Source organism: Colletotrichum phormii, assembly GCF_030913505.1.
Source record: "Colletotrichum phormii strain CBS 102054 chromosome Unknown BDP81scaffold_2, whole genome shotgun sequence".
NCBI classification, from domain to species: domain Eukaryota; kingdom Fungi; phylum Ascomycota; class Sordariomycetes; order Glomerellales; family Glomerellaceae; genus Colletotrichum; species Colletotrichum phormii.
Window position 1 is genome coordinate 3717734 of NW_026851444.1, and position 22726 is coordinate 3740459.

General features: G+C 50.2%; 10 protein-coding genes and 1 pseudogene across 11 annotated transcripts; 3 read left to right on the forward strand and 8 right to left on the reverse strand.

The window, feature by feature from the left end:
• The first annotated feature begins 3112 nt into the window (after window positions 1-3112).
• On the forward strand, window positions 3113-3190 carry BDP81DRAFT_t50 (annotated as a pseudogene). Its single transcript has one exon. The product of its transcript is annotated as a tRNA-OTHER (tRNA).
• Window positions 3191-3404: 214 nt separating this feature from the next.
• BDP81DRAFT_417403 (uncharacterized protein) lies at window positions 3405-4353 on the forward strand. The gene is made up of 3 exons (XM_060589618.1): window positions 3405-3448; window positions 3515-4099; window positions 4154-4353. Exons 2-3 carry the CDS (start codon window positions 3603-3605, stop codon window positions 4158-4160), a joined length of 504 nt encoding a protein of 167 aa, XP_060451176.1. The 5' UTR covers window positions 3405-3448; window positions 3515-3602; the 3' UTR covers window positions 4161-4353.
• Window positions 4354-4645: 292 nt separating this feature from the next.
• Window positions 4646-5499, reverse strand: BDP81DRAFT_390118 (uncharacterized protein; the record flags this gene model as incomplete). Its single annotated transcript, XM_060587359.1, has 2 exons — window positions 4646-4713; window positions 4779-5499. 2 exons carry the CDS (start codon window positions 5497-5499, stop codon window positions 4646-4648), a joined length of 789 nt encoding a protein of 262 aa, XP_060451177.1.
• A 655-nt stretch (window positions 5500-6154) lies between these two features.
• BDP81DRAFT_468415 (uncharacterized protein) lies at window positions 6155-7342 on the reverse strand. The gene is made up of 2 exons (XM_060594482.1): window positions 6499-7342; window positions 6155-6443 (listed from the first exon to the last, which is right to left on the reverse strand). Exons 1-2 carry the CDS (start codon window positions 7330-7332, stop codon window positions 6396-6398), a joined length of 882 nt encoding a protein of 293 aa, XP_060451178.1. The 5' UTR covers window positions 7333-7342; the 3' UTR covers window positions 6155-6395.
• A 1432-nt stretch (window positions 7343-8774) lies between these two features.
• Window positions 8775-11108, reverse strand: BDP81DRAFT_308810 (fungal-specific transcription factor; the record flags this gene model as incomplete). Its single annotated transcript, XM_060583498.1, has 5 exons — window positions 8775-9036; window positions 9133-9923; window positions 9998-10796; window positions 10878-10984; window positions 11067-11108. The coding sequence occupies 5 exons, from the start codon at window positions 11106-11108 to the stop codon at window positions 8775-8777; spliced, it is 2001 nt and encodes a 666-aa protein (XP_060451179.1).
• Window positions 11109-11937: 829 nt separating this feature from the next.
• Window positions 11938-13583, forward strand: BDP81DRAFT_308524 (iron transporter; the record flags this gene model as incomplete). The annotated part of the gene is made up of 4 exons (XM_060583469.1): window positions 11938-12283; window positions 12360-12529; window positions 12578-13294; window positions 13356-13583. 4 exons carry the CDS (start codon window positions 11938-11940, stop codon window positions 13581-13583), a joined length of 1461 nt encoding a protein of 486 aa, XP_060451180.1.
• A 227-nt stretch (window positions 13584-13810) lies between these two features.
• Window positions 13811-14111, reverse strand: BDP81DRAFT_390122 (uncharacterized protein; the record flags this gene model as incomplete). Its single annotated transcript, XM_060587360.1, has 3 exons — window positions 13811-13882; window positions 13971-13994; window positions 14058-14111. The coding sequence occupies 3 exons, from the start codon at window positions 14109-14111 to the stop codon at window positions 13811-13813; spliced, it is 150 nt and encodes a 49-aa protein (XP_060451181.1).
• A 482-nt stretch (window positions 14112-14593) lies between these two features.
• On the reverse strand, window positions 14594-15728 carry BDP81DRAFT_457759 (PQ loop repeat-domain-containing protein; the record flags this gene model as incomplete). Its single annotated transcript, XM_060593319.1, has 5 exons — window positions 14594-14649; window positions 14760-14809; window positions 14865-15351; window positions 15463-15562; window positions 15615-15728. The coding sequence occupies 5 exons, from the start codon at window positions 15726-15728 to the stop codon at window positions 14594-14596; spliced, it is 807 nt and encodes a 268-aa protein (XP_060451182.1).
• Window positions 15729-16292: 564 nt separating this feature from the next.
• On the reverse strand, window positions 16293-17171 carry BDP81DRAFT_468418 (uncharacterized protein). Its single transcript, XM_060594483.1, has 3 exons — window positions 17098-17171; window positions 16694-16933; window positions 16293-16608 (listed from the first exon to the last, which is right to left on the reverse strand). Exons 1-3 carry the CDS (start codon window positions 17161-17163, stop codon window positions 16381-16383), a joined length of 534 nt encoding a protein of 177 aa, XP_060451183.1. The 5' UTR covers window positions 17164-17171; the 3' UTR covers window positions 16293-16380.
• A 487-nt stretch (window positions 17172-17658) lies between these two features.
• BDP81DRAFT_417412 (endonuclease/Exonuclease/phosphatase) lies at window positions 17659-18676 on the reverse strand. The gene has a single exon (XM_060589619.1). The coding sequence runs from the start codon at window positions 18599-18601 to the stop codon at window positions 17675-17677; it is 927 nt and encodes a 308-aa protein (XP_060451184.1). The 5' UTR covers window positions 18602-18676; the 3' UTR covers window positions 17659-17674.
• Window positions 18677-20962: 2286 nt separating this feature from the next.
• BDP81DRAFT_390126 (uncharacterized protein) lies at window positions 20963-21774 on the reverse strand (the record flags this gene model as incomplete). Its single annotated transcript, XM_060587361.1, has 3 exons — window positions 20963-21222; window positions 21280-21562; window positions 21655-21774. The coding sequence occupies 3 exons, from the start codon at window positions 21772-21774 to the stop codon at window positions 20963-20965; spliced, it is 663 nt and encodes a 220-aa protein (XP_060451185.1).
• Window positions 21775-22726: the final 952 nt, after the last annotated feature.

Sequence of the window (22726 nt, forward strand, 5' to 3'; positions counted from 1 at the left end):
ACGATGCCGCGGTTGGTCTTAAGCCACGTAGAGTAGACGGGAAGAGGAGGAAGGGCTTTCTTCTACTGACGATCGCAATTCCTACCGTCCCAAGCTCCTGGAGCTACCCTCGCGAATATATACAAATTTTGCTTCTGCCCAGAGCTTGCGGGCAGCAATTGGAGAGTGGAACAAACAAAAACCACATACGATTAATTGTGACGGCGGTGGCACGGGCGACGCAGCGCGACAGCTTCGAACGGGGCCTGCATCTCGGAAAGCATCTCTCTCTGAATGCTGAGTGGCTGGATAGACACGACAAGACACCAAAGACCCCCCGTTGGAGGTTCTTCTGGCCGCATGCCAAGACATTGGCAAAGTGGTTGATGCCGGGAAAGACAGCTTCTTCGGTGATGAAGTAGTATTTGCCAAGAGACGCGGACAGATGAGGGGTGAGATACACGTTCTGATGGTGGTTTGGATGATTGGCTTATCAGCGGTCCCTTTGCCTCTTCTGGAGCACGCGTTGGCCCGGCGGAGGCCCTTCGACTTCTGTCATGGAGGGACGGACGGGTCTGGGGGACCTGAGCCAGGGTTCATGAAGTGGTGGTGTCGTTCCTCCAGCCTCCAGGACGATACTATGCGACTCGCGGCCAATGTACGGTCAGTGACGCCTCACGGTCTCTCTTCAGCTTGTCGGGCTGTCCTCAAAGGGTGACCGAGGGAGGGCTTGTCTAACCTGTGGACGGATGCATCCAAAACTGGCAAATGGGATGTCAGGCACGGTTCATCGAGTGTTGCTTCTGTATCCGGCCCCGTGCCATCACTTGGTTGCATGGGTACCGCATGGTAAGGAGCCTCAACCAGTTCGATGTGAAAGAAACACCCTGATGAACATCTGCGGAGCAACTAGACGCTCATCATGGAGACCAATTGATGCACTCCAGAGTGCCTGCAGAGCGAGACACTCCCTCGGTAACACGACGTGACCATGATCCAGGTCTAGGGTGGCAATTCACCCCATGGCAAAGACACCGTCATGCTGTGCCAGGCCGGCTTGGCCCCGTCTCCCTTGACTCTGACAGTTCGTCCGTCCTTCTGCTTCCATCTAAGCTTCAAGCAGCGTGCGTCTCGTCGCGTGGATGGCCACCTAGAAAAGAAACTCGACGATTCCCAAAATTCTCCCACCATCGCTTCACCCCCGCCCGGACAAGGTCCTCTGGGCTGGGCTGTGGGGTTCGGAGGAGCAACAAATAACGTTAATCCAGCCACTGTCCAATCCCGCGCCGCGCTTAGGAAGTTTCTCTGATAACGTTGGGGAGACACCTAGGCCGAAGACGGAAGGTCATTGTTATTGCGCTGACCTCCGCTCCGCGTGTCGAGAACCTGCGTGCGCGTGTTCAGCTGCGATCCCGGCGGATGAGGCTGGGCCAACTACTGCTCCGAGCTTGCGCAATGCTGTGGGTTATTGGTTCCTGAACTCGGAATCACTTTTGACAGCCAAGATTCCCAGCGATAAGAAGGCCCTCGATATTGTGGCTGCTTCTCCCCCGGGGATGAGCTACCCTTTCAGGGCAAGAGAGCACGCGAGCCTATCTCTCTCGCTCAATATTACGATAGGATGCTTCCAAGAAGGGGACGGATTATGGCCATAAAACAGTCGGATGTCGCCGAGGAGCGGCCTTACAACTTTGTGTGGTTGTTAGCTAGTAGATGCAGCAGTAAGGCGCAACGAGCTCAGGGTTTGAAGGCAGATGCCAATTATCCGGTGATTCGCTGCATGCTGTACGTAAGTGATCGGGTATCAGAGAATTCGTACGAACCTATTCCTATGTCGCCTTGATGCGCGGTATCTCATGACGTGGGGACGGTGTGGGAAGAAAAGAGGGCGGGCAGCCGGCGGGAATGTGGGGGAGATCCGCAGAGGCGGAAGTCCCGAGTTATCGGGATCGCCCGAAGTGTGAACTCGGGATGCAACACTTGACCGCAGTTGCAGCCATCTCAGTAACCTCGACTTGACCATGACACAAATACTTCATCCAACTTGGGTATAGTTTCCAACAGCTCGTTTTGGACAGTTCTACGAATATCCGCCGATCTTACTGTTGTCACACTAAAGCCAAGGTGCAAAGGAACTAATAGAAGATTAATTGGTATCCTCGTCGATGGTATTCTAGATCAAGAGTAAACCTGAGCCACCAATCTACTTTACAAGTATATTTTCCGCAGAAAACTTTACTTTAACAAGAAGCGTAACTAAATTCCACCTTGACGATCAGTTGAGGTTCGATTCTAATTCTCAAACCATAGCAAACTGCATAGAGTACCTAGCATGGATTCAAGTCATCTGCTCAAATGGGAAAACATGAAATCTGTTGGTATTCCTTTCACAGGGAATTTGGTTCGAACCGTAGGGTCCTGGGGGTGACGAAGTATCAATATCTCTGTATTGATTGATTCTGCGTAAGGAGTAGAAGGGAGATTCCAACCGGAGGTTGGGTGGGTAGTCGAGGTCTAAGTGTACCCCCTCGAGGTGGCCCATGCTCTGCCCCTACTCGCGGTCGAATTGGACTTCCAATCCGACAAAATCAAAAAAAAAAAAAAAAAAGACTCTTAGAGTAGAGTCTCAAACTGATATCTGATCCCAGTCCTTCCTGAGCAAATGCAACCATTTGTCTAACCTCTGTTGCACTGCACTTTTCCATCGCCATTCACTTGAAGGTCCGAGCACGAGAAACACGTGCTGTCCTTCGCGCCCGCGTCGCGGCACCGTGAGTGGAATTGATCTCCATCGATCTTCCATTTCTTGATCATATTTTGAAGCTGAGGCAGTCAGCTTGGTCCAGTCATTTCCATCTCCCCGAGGGCATCTTATGTGGGCAGTACACACTGCTCATCTGGATCAACGAGGCAAGCAATGAGGCAATGCGACTGGTATTGTTGGTTGGTTGGTGATGTTGTGGTGAAGGTGAAAGGTGGCTGCGGTGGGCTGGATCAACCAGGAAGTGGATCGGGCAGCTGGTGCCTGGGGCACCAGCCACTGTCTCAGGTATCCACAGTCCCACATTGTAGGATGCCAAATCCAGCGCTCTGTACTACTCAGGCATTTTTATTTTTAAAATAACTGCTACTAATCCATATAGTTAAGTGGTATAATACCGAACTTACAATCGTAAGTGAGGAGTCGTGGGTTGGAATCCCGCTATGGGTATTCATGATGCCAATGACGAGCTTCTATGGGGCGTGATTAGCAGCGTCGATTTTTGATTGGCCCGGCCCCGGATATTCCTTTTTCCGGGCGACCTCATATTTGATCAAATATATCAAATATAGGGCCTCACGATATTTGATTGTTTGACTCGCTGAAATTCCTATATTTGACTGTTTGTTTGACTTATTTGTTTGATTGATTTGAATGGGTATGTGCGCTGGGTAGTGTGGCGAGCATGTGGTTGAGAATTTATTACTAGTATGTTGTTGATCCGTTATTCTTTTGTATCTTCAAGCTTGTGAAATACTAAATTCCAACATGAAGGCTTCCGCTGTTTTCCTTTTCCCACTCTTCAGCATTGCGTTTGCCGCGCCTGCAACTCCACAGGATCAGTGTAGCGTGGGAACCAGCAATGTCTTTCAACAGGTTTCAAACCCGGATGGATCGTATGTATACTCTCTATCGTTGTATTAACGAGACATCTTGCTACAGGAGTTTCTTTCTTAGGGGTCTCCAAGTAAAGGGATACGACATTGCCATTCCGCAATCCTCGATCGAATCCAATGTCCTTGAGAAGCGGGCAATGCATGGAACCCTCCAAGTAATGTGGACTATTACTCTTTCGGCTTCAAAAGACATCATCATTCGCGCACTTGTCAACTTGGTCAACGACCAAATTACCCTGTTCACGGCGATGACAGGCATGGGCGTCACTGTCGACAATGTTGCTCGACTCTCTGGCAACCAAGTCGCCTTTGAAGTTGATGCGGCAGGGAGATGGGGCGACACTGCCGCCAGATTTGTCTATGATTTTGGAGTAGGAACCGTCGTCAGCTTCATCAGAGAAGGTGCTCGGGATACTGGAGGATACAATTTGCCAGTCGACACCGAGTACTGCTACACTAGACCGTGAGTTTGTCTTACTTCCCATGCGGATGACTTTGTATTCTAACTCTGCAATAGGGCATAAGTTGCCGTGTATCTCACTCGATACGCATTGATTACTCGCCATGTATCTTCTACGCAAGTCGTTCTGCCAGGAGACCAGACCTTATAGCACCATATAGGCGGATGGTTGTAGTGCTCAGTGGAAGCATGGGCTCAAAGCATTAGTGTTGGTATACACGTCAGCAGGGCAACCGTACGGTTGGAACGAAGTGTCAATAATGGTCTATTATTGCTGCGTCTTGAGGTGGAAGGAGGAGATTGTGGGCAGAGCCCACGATCTCCCAGAAGTGGTATATAAGTGAAAGGGCCGTTTGTAAGTGCCCATACCGCCTTCCGGATCCATCTTTTCTGCCGACTGCTAAGAGATCCAACAATTAGGTTGATGGTTTAAAGAGAGGTACGCTGATTTTATGTGGGTATTGTCGCGGTTGAGATTACTTTACTATAGAAAATGTGAAGATGTTTGAGCTTCCCATAGATTGTAAAGGTACTTGAACATGATTAAACTCAAGGGAGAAGACTCAAGCGCGCGCCGGAAGGGAGATTCTTTGAGTTATACTGCAACACATTCTTGACTGCGCGTGAAGAACCCGGGTTAGCAAATGTGAAATCGTTGCAAGGGTGAGATCATTTGTCTTACCTTCGCACCAGCTGAAAGGCTCGACCTTGGACACGGCGATCTCCCACCAAAGTCGCAAACACCAAGTTGCCACCAATCCATCTCTAATATCCTGGCTCAACGGCACAACAATCTGCAGCTTGTGAATACCGTCCTCGCTCGTCTCATGCGCAAGAACTGTCTTTTCGTCCCCATCGCGCCATTCCTGCCGTCCGCTACCCCGTGTCTTGATGTTAAAGAGCAATCCCTTGGCTTCGAGATCAGCCCCTTCTCTTGGTCTTGTCGCCCGCCAGGCCCGATACCCCGAACCACCCAGGCGCCGATGTGTCTTGATGCCCACATGCCCCACGTTTCCGCGAGAGACTGAGTTCAAATGGTATGGAAACGGTGGCTCAGTGACTGTTGGGTCACGCTTCAAGTCGAAGATGTGCTTCTTTCGCGATGATACCTGCGGACCGGATGTGCCGGAGGAAGAGTCCCGTACGCTGCTTTCATAGCGGTAGAACGAGACTGATGTGTTGGACTCCCGTAAATGTCCGATGGGGTAGGTGAGCTCGTACAATGGCGGCGATGACGCTGAGGCGGTGTTAAAGATGGTTGTTCCGGCGAGAAGGAGGGTTCCGGCGGGGATCAGGCCATCGCTTGTAGTTGTGGCTCTTTCGGAGTAGGAGGGAGGGACGTCGGCTACAGGATCACCACCTGAGAACGGAGGCGTTGCTTTCTCACTTTTGTCACCGAACATGTTGTTGCAAGGGAATGAGCGTCGTAGGTAAGTGAAAATGCCGTGAAATGCAAGGCGGTCCCTGTAGTCTTAGGCGTCGATAAAAGATTGGATAAGGTGGTTGCTGATGTCAGTGCTCTTCTCTTGAAGTTATTCACAGGTTTTATATCCGTAAGGCTTGAGGAAACTATCCGACAATGCAAGATGGAGATCCCTGAGGGCGATGGGGCCCTTGAGGTCGGGAAATTATAAGCTTGAAATATGTGGTGCGGAACGGTTGGGATTTCCGTCTTGGCCCTGCAAGCTGCACCCACGCCACAGTTCTCGCGGTATGATCTCCGCAAGTTCACTGCTATGCAACGAAAACGAGCAGGAAACTTTCAATAACTAGGCAGACTGCAAGTTGCGCCACACCATATGACGTAGGGGAGGCCGAAGTCGTGAACTCTTCACAGGGGCGGTGTAACTTCCAGTGGGGTGGTCTTGAGACTGCGCCCTGGCCTCCCGGCGCCTGCAGTCTTGGCAATGGTGATGATGACTGCAGCCTGCAAGGGACTAGCCGGGTTGGGGAAAAGATTGGCAAGACTTTGAGGAGGAATTGATCTTTTGTCGACTACTCCAGTCTCTCAACGGGGCTTTTTAGAGGTTACTATATTAAAGAACCCTGAAACATAATGTCAGATGCTTTAGACAATAGTCAACGTGTTTCAACCGTCGTTGGGCCCTTGAAGCAATACTTCCGAATGCCCCATCACGGCGGCCGCTCAACGTGATCTAGCCGGAGGAAGACTTTGGACAGATCGAAAGTCCATTTCATTGATATTTACATATATGGACGCATGCCTAATTGAAACCCAACAGGCTTTTCATCGGGTTCTGTTCCGTGTCCCATAACTGACCCCTCGAGTAGTCTGTGATCAATAATTCTCAGCCTTCAATACAGCCTCAAGGCGCGGAATATCAAACTGTTTCGATGTTAGCTCAGCGATCTCCTAGTATTAATCAACCATCGGAACTTACATTGATGCCAGCCCTGGTGTCCCAAATCGTCACCTCTTTGGAAAACAGCATATATGACAGATTCTCGTCCAAATTGAGTGCCGCATTGTCCAATTTCGTTTGCGAAGCCCGAAGCTGCGTGATGGCCGACCCGCTGTCATTGAGCCACAATTTGATGACAGTATTGATGATCGGCATGTTCTCCCCACCAAAGTAAGGCCTGACATCGGCGCCTGGAATGGGCACGTGGATACTGGCGTTGTAAATCGTTCCAGCGGGCAAGGGTTTGATGAGCGCATCCGCCAGGTTTCTCGCAAACGTCTCGTTGGATGTAGCATTCTTCGTAGCCATGGCCCAGAAGAAGGCGACCGGGGGCTCGCTACCGGGCTTCGCCGGAGGTTTCGGGGCACCCGCAGTGTTATTGGTCAGGAAAGTCTCCGTCGCGATCATCGACATGGCAACTGGGAAATCGTTGAAGTTGGCTCCATCTGGTCCGATTACCGTCTGAGTGTAGTTCGTGGACGGCGGGCCCGTGAAAGACGTTGGGGAGCTGCTGTATAGCTCTGCAATGTCGTCGCGTCCGACGTAGACTTGGTTCGCTACGCTATTGTTCGCACCAAAGACTCCGTCAAAGACGTGGCTTTGAATGTAGGCTCCGGGGAAGGAATCGTCTCGCGGCGCATTCCATGACTTCTGTCCGTGAACTAGTGTATGGTAGTACAAGTACTCTTTGTGCGTGAGACCAGAGCGGCGACGGACTACGGCGAGTTGTTTTGGGAGAGATTGTGCCTGGGCCGAGATGATCTGACTCGCAACTAGGCCGAGAAGGAGGCCGATGGATGAGACTTGAACCATCTTAGCAACTCCGAAGAACGATATTAACGATTGGTTTGAGGTGATATCGAATTAAGAAAAAAGAGAACTACTGGCGCGTTCAAACACTCAAGTACTTGCCATCACAGCCGAGCTTATTCTGGTGAACCCCTGCAGCCGGTCGCTCATCCCTCCCGGTGGGGCCGGGATGCCGAGGCCATAAAAACACCACCTGCCCTAAAGGAAAGCAACCACTTGTATAATACCAGTGTTATTATCCATACGCGGCAACTCGGTTCCTGGATTTCATACGGAAGCTTCGCTACCGAATTGATCAGTAACCGCATGGAAATCGCTTAGGAGCGAGACTCCGGCAGCAAAATTCGGGTTCCGGAAAGTGGGTGGACTGACACTGCATTCCAGGTAAACTTAATTGATGTCCCGCACGTATTTGATGTGTACCATCGAACACGATCTCCACCAGTAAGAGCGAAGCCTTCGGGAATGCAAGTTCTACAGTATATATCCCATCGACTGCGAGTGGGCGTCAGTACATCTCCAGTGCGGAGTACAGCCAATCAAAGCTCTGCCAAGCAAAATCTTAGCCAACCAAAAAAGCTCGTTCGGAGGTACTTCGATTCATTAGAGAGTTTGGTTATAGAAGTTGTACCAGTAAACATCTAAGTTACATAGAGACACATTGCATTCCTGGCATCCTGACCTCGAGTACTTCCTTCTACTACTATTCCTAGAGATCTCGCGCAGAGCCTACCTTACTCTAGGGCGACTACTACAAGCAGAGCACGGCGAGCAGCTTCCTTACTTCTTCCTAATATGCTACTGCTAGGGAATAATATTGTTCCGCTTGTCTGTTGCCCGTTGGGGCCGGGTACGCTAGCGCGCCTTTACTGATGGCCCGAAGTGCTGAATAAGCTGGGTAGATAGTTCCCTTCGCCATTGATACTGACTCTTCAACTGCTGCCAGTCTGGCTCGCCCCATCGCTGTGGAAGTATGGGAATGAAAATGGCGGCCAAGTGACGTACTGCACATGTACCCCTTTTGTGAGGGGCAGAAGTGGAGCATAGAAATGGGGCAATTGTACTGACGCCCAATCGCAGTCGATGGGTTATGTCGCAGCGCCACACGTGGCGCTGCCGGTTACTGCCGTACGATACCGCTTTCCACAAGCCGATTACCCGTCTTGTACGGTATATAGATATGACCCTCATACGGATCTTCCACTTAGAGGAATCAAGCCACTTTCTACTATACATGTCTTCCACTTGCTACCTCGCTTTATGATAATATACGCTTAAATATTCGGGTTGCAACCCCTGTTGAGACGGGAGCTCTAACCCCTTGGCTTGCTCAGCCGCCTGATAAGACCAAGCTCACCGCTTTGTCAGCGGGAGCTGCTTCTTATGTGCTAGGCGCATCGCTCGCATCTTAAGTCAAAGCCGGCGCGTATAAGTGTGCTGGAACCCTACAACTCGTGTTGCAGTCCCTCTTCCTGTGACTTGGTGATGGCACATGAGCCGAGCCACATGAGCCACATTATGAAGTCGGACGTCTTTTGGATACGTGTACTTTCATCACTTGTTGGTGCCCTTGGAATCGCTGTACGGATCGCGTTAGTAGCCGATATCAGAAGTTCGAGATCTAGTTGGCCATCCGAGTCTTCTGGGTGTATAATCATGTTGAGGAACAGTGCAATGGCTGCATTGGTGGAATAAAACATCAATTGCCTAGGGAACAAGTTAGTTCATAGACTCAAGTGGAAAGAGAACGTGCTGTAGGTAGAGCATTTATTCGAAGGAGCCGAATGGGAAACATTGACTGACCAGAAGCCTTCGTTGGAGAAGGTATTCATAAACACCCGCAAGCATCGAAGCGTCGATCTGCCGGCTTCCATTGACAAGTCGTAGCTTGAGTGGATGACCCTGTGAAGATCCTGGCCCCCGTCGCCGATGATCGTATGTGCATCATATCGTCTGACCGTGGTATGGACGTAGATCATCAGGTACCAGTAATCCAGGAGTAGATGGAAATATCTTCGCAAGTGAGGTGACTTTGTTTCAGGCGTGATTAGAAGAGTATTTGATGAGACTGAAAGAGCCGGGCGGAAGTCCACCGGGACGGACAAGCGCCAGCATTCGATTTCGTCATCCAGCTGCCGGATGAATATCAAAAGTTGGTTGTCTTTGTCTCTCAGGGCCTGTACCGAGTAGAGCAGTCGATACACTTTCTCCTTGAGGTATCCCAGCTGAACATCTCCCCAAAAGTGTGGTGTGAGGTCCACGGCCTCTGATTCATCCGAAGGGTGAGTATACTCATCAAGACCACGGAGGTAGGTATAGGAACTCAGATAATTGTCTGGGATGGTGAGATCACAGTAGACGTCGGCGAGAAAAGGAGGCTGGCCTGTTCGCAGGGACAAGTCTTTGTCCGACATATAGCAAACCCAGAAAAGGTTCCTAATATGGCATTTTCTTCTTTCAGACAGAGAAACGTCTCCTGTGAGGGACTTCGTGGGCTGATGAAGATGTCCACCGAGTGCACTGACTGTACGGCAAGCTGCTGGTAGTAGCGAGTCGGCCTCTTGCCAATGACCGCATAGGAGACATTGCACATGCTTTGGTTTGAATTTAGCGTGTCAATCATTGCATGTAATGTTTAGCGGCAAGCAAACGCCCAGGATGAACTCACCAATAACAGGGTCGTCTGCAAAGTTGTAAGACTTGTATACCCGACAAGACGACTGAGAAGATAGCTGGCTCTGGCTGCGCTTTCATTCCTGTCCAATCCCAGTGAACTTGGTTGGATATCTGGTAACAATGCTGTGAGACTGAGAGCTCCGAACACGCAGGCCCGGGCAGCTATGTGTGCTGGTGAAGGTGAAACAATCTCTGCATCTTCATAGGCCTCGTTGATTGTCTCTTTGAATAGAACCTCATCAAGGAGGGGAAATCTCAGTCGAAAGGACGACTTGAAATACGAAGATAGACGCTCTCGTAAAGAAGCCTGATCTGGGAGGTTATAAAGACTTGGTGATAGTTGCGCATGTATCCTTGCGAAAGGTGATGGTTTCGTGGTGAAGATTTGAAGTTTACTCCAGTCGATGGTTTGACCAGTCTTGGAAGAGATCCACTGGCGGCCGTCTTCCGAAAACGCATGGAGGCCTCTGAAGAACCAGTTGGGGCCGATATAGTTGCCGGGCCACCCATCTGCCGTTGGTGTCCTGTCATCGACACTGCCGGGGGTCTGAGAGAAGACTAGGGGTGAGAGAGATTGCCCGGAAAGAGCAACTGAGTTCCGAATAATTGCAGAGGATGCACTCTGGGCAGATGCAGAGTTTGACGTCTCCTCAGATACAGATATGGCTGGAGTTGGCTGGCCTTGACCAGGGGTGTCTCGCTGAGTCGGGTGCTGCAAGTTTGCCTTGGCTAGCGCATCTTCAAGTTGCTGAATGCGGTCGTTGAGGCCTTGGACATCGCCCAGCGTCACCCTAGTAGAAGAGCCGTCACGGGTCAGCCTCGGAAGCTCAGAGGAGACATTGTGCTTTGCGAAATGGCTGAGTGTTACTGACTTGATTTTCTTCTTCCTTCGCGGCGCATCCCGATGAAAGGTGCATTCGGAATCATGATGACTACACCAGTCGCATGGAGGGCCCTCTGCAGGGATAAGACATTGAATCTGTGGCAGGGGAGTATTCGTACATGGGTCAGCAACTGAAAATGCTCTCCCATTGGAATATTAATAACGTTAACGGCCTTACCTTTCTACGATAACATATATCGCACGCTCGCTTTGGCGGCATTTTGGCGTTGATCAGCACTCTATGGGAGCTGCTACTCTTACCAAAGCTGCTGGGGCATTGTTTGTTCATGCCAGACAGCAACTATTTGGACGGACGGAGCAAATTCTGCTCCGTTGATGGCCATGCCCCAGCTTTTGAGAGATCCTGTTTCCTGACTAAGCGGAGGTAAGTAGAGATTGGATCCGATGACATAAAGCTATCTTCCCGTCATGGGGAGGGGAGTTAAGCACTAGTCCAAAAGGGGATGGGCAAGATTCAAGAGAAGGGATGGTGTCTGTGATTCCACTTCAAAGTTGGGAGACGAACTTCATATGTAAAGAGGAGTCAAGAGCATAAGAGATAGATCACTTGATGACTGACTTCAATATGTTCATATCGCGACTTCTACCAGCTGGAACTATCTATGAGTTGGAGAGAGCAGAAGTCGACGGCATACATCTGTGTGTCCAGATGGATTGAAGGCACGGACGCGGAACCTGATTTACCTCCGTTGTCTCGACCCACAGACCTGTCAACAAGGGCCCAAAGCTCCCTGTTCGGAGCCTCGACATCTCCGTACCCAGTTGCTTGCAACCCAGAGCTTCAGGAATGCAGGAATGTTTCTAACTCCCCCAGTCTTCCATAGCTATTAGATAATAATTCCTGCTCACCGTTCATCTGAAGTCACGCCACGCCAAGGTCAAAAAGATTATTCGTACAATATCCGATGTGTTCCTGCTCGGGCCTCACCCGACCTAGCTAATTCCGTCTCCTACCAAGTTGACTATTTAGTCCTCCCACCCTTATCTGATTCTCGCGTCCGAGACTTTGGGCAAACTACCTATGGACTATGACGCAAAGTCAGCCTCTCCGCGATGAGGAGGCCATCCGGCCTGACGAGCAGACGCCGCTTCTCCGAAACGGAGCAGGCCAGGGAGATGGCTCGGTCTCCGAAACGCACCGGGTGGATCCCCGAATAGCACGCCGGCTCTACCTCTCGCACTTCCTCTCGACTTGGAATTCTCGGATGTTCGAGTTCGGCGCCGTGCTGTATTTGGCGACTATCTTCCCTGGAACACTTCTGCCCATGTCGCTCTATGCGCTCACAAGAGGTCTATCCGCACTGGTATTTGCGCCTACTGTTGGACAATACATCGATAACAACGACCGATTGAAGGTCGTTCGCGCATCGATTGGTAAGTTTCGGCCCGTGTGGCTCATCGACTAAGGCAAAACGGCTATGTGTTGTTTATTAACATAGGTTTCCCTCAGTTTTCCAACGACTTGCAGTATCGGCCTCATGCGTCGTATTTTATATCTTCTTCATCGGGCTACCACTGGGTGACTATGGACGCCCGGGTCTGCTTGCATTCCTCTCGATCATGGCTTGTGTTGAAAAGCTGTACTCCATCGTGAACATGGTATCGGTCGAGAAGGATTGGGTGAGTTCGATGCGCATTCATACGTTCATGTTTCTAACGTGTAAAAAGGTCGTCGTCATCGCCAAAGGTGACATCGAAGCTCTAGCAGTCCTCAATGCGCAAATTCGCCGGATCGATCTTCTCTGCAAGCTGCTTGGTCCACTATTCATCGCGCTCATCGACGGGTTCTCCACTAAAGCAGCGATCATCGTCAACTTCTCCATGAATATCGCTTCGGTTGTTGCCGAGTACTATGCCATCGCCAATATTTACAACGACGACCCCGAATTGCAGGAACCCAAGTCGAAGCGGACGCCTGTCTCCGAAACACCACTAGCGTCGATGAATCCTGGCAGCAAGGTCCTGAGCTATGTTAAAAGGTCCGCATCCGACTTCAAGTTCTACTTCGGTCATCGCGCATTCTTGCCGTCGTTTGCATGCTCGCTACTATATCTCACGGTGCTCAGTTTTGGGGGCCAAATGGTTACGTACTTGGTCGCATCGGGTTACAACACAACATACATCGGTATAGCAAGAACAATCAGTGTCGTGTTCGAGGTACTGGCTACCTGGGTTGCACCTTGGCTTGTGGGTCGAATCGGACAAGTGCGGGCTGGTCTCTGGATGAGCAATTGCCAGGTCCTACCACTGATAGGTGGCTTGGTGGCTTTTTGGGTCTTCATGCCGAAACCCCTGATCTCGGCAACCAGCCTCGTGATTGGAGTCATTATTAGCCGTCTCGGTCTACGAGGTTTTGATCTTTGTACTCAGATTATTGCCCAAGAGGTAAGAAGTTCCCTGTCAGCAAATAGTCTTCAACGTGTGATCGTCTAACATGAGTATGCAGGAAGTCGAAGCTGAGAGCCGTGGTAGATTTTCCACTGTGGAGGCAGCCTGGCAAAATGCGTTTGAGCTGCTTTCGTACATGGCAACCATTATTTTTTTCCGACCTTTGCAGTTCAACTGGCCCGCACTGGTTTCTGTTGCGGCTGTAACCTCTGCAAGTCTGGCATACACGCTCTTCGTGTGGCAGAGGAGAGGACATCTGATCCACTTTGAGAAGTTTGGGCTGTAGTCGCGACTTCTGACTACCTTTATCAAAGGTCTTCCAAAGACAGACGAACTTGTATGCGTAATAGAACTATAGAAGGTGTACACAATAGCACCATTTTCTCACAAAAAGTTGTAATAGGTCAGATAGATCGAGAGTTAATCAAGTTTATGTCTGAATGACTAGGTCTACCGTCCTTTGTTTGCCACTTCTAACGTTGTGATGATGCCGCCTTAAAACCACAAAATCCCTCAGGCTTGTTGAGAATAGTTTTCGTTGTCCCTCTCCTCCTCAAACACCTTAAACAGGGCAAAGAACGGGTCCTGCAAGGGATTGAGTGCAGGACTCTCCGACCTTGCCAATACAACTTCCGGAGGTACAATCTTTAATCAGTCCATTCTGGGAGCAGACACCAAATGCCGCGCAAACACCGGCCTAGTCATTGTTAGCTGGCAAACTCACGAATTGCTGGGAGCCTCGAAGGCGGGGACAACGTACGGAAATGGGCATGCCAAAGGCCAACGCAGCAGCAGCAAGAGCAATGACACGCATGTTGAGCGGTTGATCCGAAATCGAGTCTTGGGTTTGGCCAACAGAAGGTTACCGCGTTGTTGAGCGAGGGACGAGTTGCAGAGAGTTGATGACTAGATAGGTTGATGAGAGCACAGTGAAGAGAGGATCATCAATCCAAAGGGACAGGACGTTGCTTTTAAGTACTACTTCCGATCAATCATAAGTTGCTGTAGACTGGCTTGTAGTCACTACAGACCCAACTCGGCCGAAAGTTGCTCTTTTTGTAAAGCCCATACCGAGAAAAACGGGAATGCGCACAATATGACCCGAATCGCTTGGCTAGTCATGAAATCAATGTCTTTAGGTTCTTGCCAAGATTGTATAAAATCATGATATGTGGGCTTCATTTCAAGTTGACTAGACTCATAACCGATTTGAGTCTACTGGCTCTTGTACTCGTGAGTAAAGTCGAACCTGGAATAGGATGATGCCGTCTTCCACAATGGTTCCAAGCGAGCCCATTAGCCACGGTAGGCTTGTAAGCAAGTACTCTCTGTCTTGCTTGTACGCAATGACACTCATCCCGTACGTCAAATTTCCGGTAATGGACAGAAGTAGAAATAGCGGTGCAAGGCCTGCAAACTTTCAGTCAAAACTACAGTGAAATCAGTAGGCGGGTAAACTGACCTTCGCATGACTTTCCCCTGTAATTCTTGATAATTTGTGGAATCCTGGCACTGCATATGGATGTCAGTTAAGCAATGACTTTACAGATCATAAATTGTAACATACCACAGATAGCAGATTGCGCCGATGACTCCCAACGCTGATCCAACCGACTCGGAAATGCCTGGCAACTCTGTAACACTCACGGCTCCAGGAGGCTTCTCACCGCCAACCACCCCAAACTCGCGAAGCACGAACCATCCCGAGATCCCAAGAATAGCGACCATGACAAGGCATGCCGCATTGAAGCGCCAGTCGTGCAGGGTGCGTACAGTGCTGATGTCATTTTCCTCATCTTTGTCCACAACCTGAGTCGACCCAGGAGAGGCAACTTGATAATGCCCTGCTGAGTTCACATCCTCAGAAGAGTCCGCCGGCTCGAGAAGAGGTCGGCGCTCGGGAGATTGCGATCTTGGCGTGCTAGGTTGTACGAGGTTCCGAATCCGACGTTTTGAGTTGTAGTACAGGCACTGGCAGATGAGTGTCGAGTCCGAAAAGCAGAGATATGTTGTCACAGCTATGCTTGCGGGCGCGATGCCGTTCGCCAGACCCCCTGTATCGACAAAAGGTAAGCAATTTGTGCGTGCATTTTAAAGGCTGAGTACATGTGCCCGGAAGATCATATCCCGAGACCAAGTTGGCGGGGCTCAAGAGTGCGTCTTACCTAGTAAATTGGTAACGTCTCCCAAAAGCCAAATGAACAGGAATGCCATAGATAAGCTATCTGCGCTCTTCAACTTGTAGTTGGCAGCGAGTTGCGGGATCTGGAAACCATTAGCGTAAATCCCTTGAACTACAGTGAGTAGCGGAGTATACCAAGAGGCAGAGAAAGGCAGCCATGCTGATGCTGCCGAGTATCTCGGATGCGTCATCTCGCGAGATAGGGCCCTGCGATAGCGACGCAGGTTGTCCCAGATTGACGACAGCCATGGTGAATGGCTTAACAGTATCCTCCCGTAAAATTGAGAGGCACTAAGCTAAGTTGCCGGATGAGCAAAAGCATCGGTATGCATCGTACTAGAGAGCAAACTCACCAAGACAGTCAACCCAAGTAGAAACAAGTTGGAGGAGTTTCGCGTACAGCAGCACCGCGCATAGTTATCAATGACGATAACAAAACTGTTCCGTTATCTCCCGCTGAGTCATCTCGCGTGACTGTGTTCAGACGGCGCTTTGTGCGGGCATTGGCATGCGGGTAACTCGGTTAGGCTTTATGCGCTTTAGTGGGCGCGTAGTTGGTCACAGGGTCCAAGTAGCGGTGTCTCATGCGCTTACCCTCTGCGCCCGACAACTGTTGATGGTCTTTGTTGATGAGACCATATCAAATTTTGCTTCTCTGAGCCGGCAAAACCGACGCCCAACTTCCCAACCAAGATCCCTTTGCCTGCTAAGTTTGTTTTAAGACTGCATTGGTTGACGATATTTTGTTACTGCAGTGGAATGATAAGAAGTAATGTTAGACGAGCCACTGAGTACGTTATCACATGCGTAGTGTGTACAAAGGATCAGCCACAGGGGAGTTGATAAATGACTAGGAGCCCAAAGTGGAGAGACCAGGCGTGCCAGGCTCTTGGTAAAAGACCTAGTTCCAAGGGTAAGTCTTACCACAGACTCTTCTAGCTTGAACCTCTGCCTCAGATTGATCGTATAATTCGTAGTACTGAGACAAAAGTTCGGTCAGTTTGCCCGTGGGTTCGGATGCTGCCAGATCCATTGTTCTTGCGCGACCACTTTCCGCGTAGTTGTCTTCCCTGTCCTGGAGGCTGGACGCGAGCAGTAATACCTTGTCGAATAAATCTTTCCAGTATGACTGTAGTTGAGGATCAGTCTAAAAGCCATGTTGCTGAACGCGATACTCATCATCAGCTAAATCTAGGATTTTTCGGAAAACTTACATCTGCTTGCAATGCGATGAAAGGCGCCGCTCTTACCAACTCCCAGTCCTTCCTTGGTCTATAAGATGTAGTGGAGATCCCATGGGCGCTGCACAGCATTTCCCTGGCCTCGGCTTCCTCCTTGACGGACCCGAGAGGAGCATTGAGGAAATCGCCGTAGATATTGCTGAATTTCTTGTCGTCGGCAAACTGAATGACCTTGGCTAATGCCTCCTGGGTGTCCACTAGAGGCACCTGCCGCTAAGTAAATTCAGAGATGGCGAGATCAAACCTCTTGACGGTATCAACTCCGGCGTCGGCACCGGCTTTATTGCGCAGTATTCCCTAAAAGTCCATGTCGTTTATTAACCACTACTTGAAATCACTCAAGGTATCATTTGACAGGAATGGGTGGCTTGACATACTTTCAGCTCACGATGCTGATCCTCGAAGCAAATTTTCTGCTCTTGGCTAAAGTCGTGAATGGCCATTTTTGTTCAAGTTGCATGAAAGTAAGAGCCGTAAGGGCCAGCTGGCTCGCGAATGATCGTGTTCGGGTCTCAATCAAATAAGTCTTGAACGTATTTGACGAGAAAGCGAGAAAATGCCATAAACGCCTCGAGCGGGGAAGTGAGATCTTATGAGCGTGAGTTGTTGTTTGAAGCTAGTTCTCGACTGAGCCATAGATCAAGGCACTATGACGTACTCTGCACTGACTTGATCTTGACCTGCACAGATGGTTTAGCGAAAGTCAGACAACAAGGCATTTGGCAATTGCGTTTGTGCTAAGGTTGGGAGATTATCGTCTCCATGCCGGGGTTGACTCTGGAGAAGAAGCATAACACAACTTGTTACCACTGCGAGGATGATTACCGCAACAAGCATGCGACTCAATTTGGAGACGGTCACTGATCAATTCAAACAGAGAATGCATAAGGTCTTGCGTAAAGAAATGGGTATCAATAGTCAATTACTGCGCAAATTGTATCAATATCTCGCAGGTTAAGACAGTAAAGTGACGTCTCCAACTACGGGTCTATGGTCGCTGATGAGCATGCCATTGACAAGGTTGTTCTGGATCTCATATCGCTGGACAGAATACTTCTTCGCGTCTTTGGGCCCAAGCCAGACGAAGTCGATGCGGCTGCCTTGCTTGGTGGTATCGAAGGTGGTGTACGTCAACTGGTTGGGGCTGATGCGCTGTTCGGGAGCAGCCAAGTTGTACAACTCATCCATGAACCCCGTTCCCGTCAACGCCTTGTATCCATCGCCATTAGGGTCGGAGTTGAAGTCGCCAGTGAGTGAGACGCCCAGAGGGCCGTAGGTAGTCTGCACAGCTTGAATCTTCGACACAGCGACCTTGATTCCCTCGCTGCGGGCCTGAGAGCTGACGTTATCCAAGTGCGTATTGGCGTGGATGAACTTCTTCCCGCTGGCGGTATGCTCGAACACAGCAATCGTGACGATGCGTTTGCTGCCGGCTCCCCACCCAGACGAGACCGCATCGGGCGTGAGCGAGAGCCACTTCGTCTCTTCGTGGAGCAACTTGAGCGCGTCGGTGCGGTAGAAGATGGGGTTGTACTCGCCGCTCTTCTTGCCGTCGTCGCGGGCGACGCCGACATGGGCCCAGCCGGAGCCGAGTCCATTTTGGATGTCGTTGAGCTGGTTATCGAGAACTTCTTGGATGCCGATTACGGTGACAGCGCCAGAGGGTGCATTGGTGCCTATGCTCTTGATCGCGTCGATGACATGGGGCTGGCGGCAGCGGTCCTTGAATATTCCACAAAGGAGGTCCCACCACGGCTTCTCACCAGATTCACGTGAACCGGCGTCGTATCGGATATTGAACGAGGCAACGCGGATGGGGAGACCCTGGGCCAGGGCTACTCTGGCCAGGATGATGGGTGCGAGAAGGGTCTTGATCTGCATCTTGGAGGAGAAAACGAATGACTAGGATGAGAGCTAAGAGACTCGGTGCTGATCACAAATCTTGAACCACAGCACCCTCAAACACCTCTTATATATGTTGACTGATGTTTCCATGTTCATCGCGAGAAAGAGTACCGAAGCTATTCAGCCCAATGTGGCAGTTGAGTAAACCATTGACAGGGATCCCCTCCGAGACGCTAACGTCCCGCGGGGTCCAGTGCCCCTCGCGACCGCCAAATCGACACGTGGGTAGCATCCACGCCGAATTTGATCTTGAGACGCGGATAATTATGCGAATAATGGTCAATAGCCGCTGCTCGCCCAGAAGAGCGATGTAATATTGGGCGGGATCTGCCAGATACATGCCCCTCCCTTGCAAAGAGAGCGGTCATAAGTAACCTTAATGGCAAGCCTATTAAGAGCCGAGCCACACGGCCGCCCCCGCCAGTCTGGCCTTGATAGGCGCTGTGTCAGAGTCTTCTTTTTTAGGAGCGCCAACATGTTTGAATAACTAGACACATTTAAGAAAAGACTGGACGAACCACCGCGCTAGCAACCCGGGACATTTGACTTTTACGTTTACGAAGTAATGTTTCTTGGTCGTATCCTATGCTCAGTTTTGCACATAGTGGTAGGTGGTTGACCTCTCTCTCTATTCACTCGGCATTGCCGCCTTTACGTATTATCCTAAACGGGCCATGATTAAACAGAAATATGTCAAAGTGTGAGGCCCCCAGCTGGCCTTACAATCTGAGGAAAGTAGAGAACCTCTTCCGGGCCAAACTCAGCTTTGATACCTTGCAGCCTTCCCAGATACCCGTCCCAACACATCGTTTGAGCTTCTTCCTGTCGTATGTTGGGGCAGATAGTTGAAGTACACCCCATGCATGCCCACGATAATGCTGCTGATGAAGCTCTGCAAGAAGCAGAATCCGCTTTTCAGGTAAGTCGAGGATACAGCGATGCGATCGTTGAATTGGTACAAGAGATTGAGACTAATTCCGTGCGTCCGACGGTGAATCTACAGCGACTTAATACCAATTGTGTACCAGTAGTTTACAAATGACGCCAATTTGTTCGCCCGAGAGCTTGGCTCTGTATGAACTCGAAGAGTGGAAGTTCTCTTGATACTTGGCCGTAAGAAGAGCATGTTACTGTTTCTCTGTTGTTTCCGACCTATTCAATTGACTTTTTCTGTAAGCATCTTTCTGATCGAGAGCTAGACTGTGTTCAATAGGCTGTAGATTTCTGAGCCAACTGATAATTTGCGGCGTTGTTAGACACCCTCCAGTGTCTGTAACAGTGGATCGAGGATGGCATAAACCCGCTTTATCACCGTGGAACATGCTTTTTGACAGAATCCATGCATGCTCCTATGCGAGTCATGGACATAACCCATTCGGAATGGTCTGACCATCACGAAACAGGCCAGACTGTCATTTCCACCTGGTCCTAGCTCTGCAAGACTTATTAGGATAGCATTAGGCCCACAAGCCTGTGGTGATTTGACGGTTAGTCAGGGTGGCCAGCGGAATATGCATATGTGAGTGAGCAGAAAAGAGCGTCTATTCGTACTAAAGAGTGGATGGAATCACCACAGGCTTGTGGGCCTAATGCTATCCTAATAAGTCTTGCAGAGCTAGGACCAGGTGGAAATGACAGTCTGGCCTGTTTCGTGATGGTCAGACCATTCCGAATGGGTTATGTCCATGACTCGCGTAGAAGCATGCATGGATTCTGTCACCACCCTGACTAACCGTCACTTTTCAAGTTAGTGAAGCGCGGGGTGACGAGTAACCGCATGTTCAAATCCTTAGCAGGCATCTTGTTTTTCGATCCATTCCTGGAGCTTCCTGGAACCAGCCTCAGATCTTGGTGCACCTTACTGCAATGTGGCCAGGGAGTTGGTCGCTTGCTTCGGGGCATCGAAAGCCTTGAAATAGAACTTGGAGACAACGCCGATAGTGCTTTCAGCACCCCTCAAGGCCCAGAATATGTTGGCTCTTCGCATCCTGATAGTCATGGCATCACCGTTTTACACGTTAACTGAATCATTTGGGCAAGGAAGAGTCTCCATTAGAGCTTGTTCAATTCGTTGTTTGGTGCAGCCTGAATTGAACCTTGAGTTGGTGTCAAGGAGAAGGAAACTAGGCCCTTGAAGGCGGGGGAAAGCTCTGGAATCGCCTCAAGCCATTCTCCCATGCCAAGGTCAGTATTATACAGAGAGATGACTGGTGCTTGCCACAAATGCAGGAGCCCAATGTAATCCTCAACACAATATCGACGCAGGCTAGTATCTCACAATACCTTAAACATCAACCAGAGCTCAGAGCAATTGGCTTCCACCTCTATTTGTGCCATCTAAACAGCATCGGACCCCTTATTCCAGCCCTCCATCTTGTTAGTGTCCCAATCAACACTACCAAGGCTTCCGATCTGAGTGTTGGACTCTGTCTCTCGTTCGGCACACTGAGACATGTAGACCACTCCAGTATCAACGATCGCCGGAGGAATCAAGGCCTGAATCTTTTCCTCGTGACCCAACACCTTAGAGAAGAGGACAGTATTTTCCTCTGTGAAAGAGGAGTCCAAGCTTGTCAAGAATCGCTTTCGGTTCGCCTCTTTTGGGAATTTGTTAGTCATGGGACTCTTCATTAACGGCTGCACATTTCACTCACTCCATCTCGGAGTCCACAAGTTGAGTGGTTTGCACTTGTCCGGATTCTTTTCCTTGTCTTCGGGGAACTCATAGAACTTCGGTATCCAAGCCTTCTTCAGCCCGCTCCAGGTGTCGGCGTCCATGGTCACGACGCAGTCCCAGGGTATTCCCTTGGAAGGATCGTACTCTGGAAAGTCTTGGAACGCTGGGGATATGTAGGTTCCGGTTCCTAACTGCCTACCCGAGGTCCCGAGTGACTGTACCGCCTTTCCATCATTGGCGTTGATGGCGTCGGCTTCAGCCTGTTGTCAACTTGTCAGCTCTTGAAGATCAAAGAACGTCAACCCCTTTCGAACTATAGGTGACCAGTGCAGACACAAAGGAAACCAAGTACCTTAGAGACAATCCGATATCCAATATGGCTTCTTGCCCCGGCGCGTTTGTGCAAAGAAATGCCTTCGAATGGGACAGCCGCAACGGCCGCAGCAAGAGTAAGAGCAGCCCAGAACTTCATCCTGGAGTTGTCGAAAAGCGAATGACTATGGTGAGATTGTAATGAAAGTTGGAGGGACGACTGCCAAGGCAGATGAAAGAGAGTGGGAGAGAGGCGAGACTACGGAGATCACCAGTGAGATATCTCGACCCAAGTAATAAGGTAGCTGGGCGAAACAATAGAGCACGATCAGGATACTCCGTACAAGGCTTGACAAGCCTCGGTCCTTGTGCAGTAGCAATCAATGTGGAAACGTCAGCAATAAAAGTAGGCGGATGTCTCTTCTGTAGCGCGACTCTTGGCACGCAGACTAGTAGCAGAGGTAATCATCAGCTCGTGGTTCGAAATATTGGTACGAAAGGTAAGTTGGTTCAGATGCCAGCAAGGGTGTACGCGTCTATGCTGCCACTCAAGTGCTTGCCAGCCAATGGCAAAGCACTCAGAGCAAAGGGATTCGAGAATGGGGATTTGCAATCGCACCATCACACGGCCAGGATTCAGATCCATGGCATCCTCCCTGCAGTCCTGGGAAATGAAGTTGCTTTTAGGCAGAAAATTGTCCGGAGAGTAGCCGTAAACGTGCAGAGCAGGGGTCGGCCCGTCCCCGGGCTCGATGAACTTCAACTCTAGGCACCGATTAGCAGGGGTCGCGAACTTCTCCATCTATTTCACATCGCATCACCTGTCACAATTGACGACGACCCCGCTAGCACAATCGCGGTTTCTCGCCCTTGAGGAATTTCTCTGGTTTGGATCGGATGAGGCAAAAAAATACCGTTCGTGCCAAACGATCGACAGCCAAGACTTCTAGACCTGGCGTCGGATAGCCCACGCCTGAAGCAGACTCAAGCCCAAGGACGTAAGGAAACAAAATGTTACTTTCGGTGGGACCAGACGGACAAAAGCGAAAGAAGCACATAAGCATAGCTGCAAGACTCAGGCGCAGCGGAGACGGGGACCATTGTCTACCCCT

Excerpts from the sequence above, each read along its gene's own strand:
- BDP81DRAFT_417412 (XM_060589619.1), bottom strand. The coding sequence starts at position 18,601 with ATGCAGATCAAGACCCTTCTCGCACCCATCATCCTGGCCAGAGTAGCC.
- BDP81DRAFT_468418 (XM_060594483.1), bottom strand. The coding sequence starts at position 17,163 with ATGGCCATTCACGACTTTAGCCAAGAGCAGAAAATTTGCTTCGAGGAT. Across the intron at positions 16,934-17,097 it reads ATCAGCATCGTGAGCTGAAA|CGGCAGGTGCCTCTAGTGGA; the intron begins GTATGTCAAGCC and ends GAATTTACTTAG. Across the intron at positions 16,609-16,693 it reads TCATCGCATTGCAAGCAGAT|TCATACTGGAAAGATTTATT; the intron begins GTAAGTTTTCCG and ends CCTCAACTACAG.
- BDP81DRAFT_468415 (XM_060594482.1), bottom strand. The coding sequence starts at position 7,332 with ATGGTTCAAGTCTCATCCATCGGCCTCCTTCTCGGCCTAGTTGCGAGT. Across the intron at positions 6,444-6,498 it reads ACACCAGGGCTGGCATCAAT|TTTGATATTCCGCGCCTTGA; the intron begins GTAAGTTCCGAT and ends ACATCGAAACAG.
- BDP81DRAFT_417403 (XM_060589618.1), top strand. The coding sequence starts at position 3,603 with ATGTCTTTCAACAGGTTTCAAACCCGGATGGATCGTATGTATACTCTC.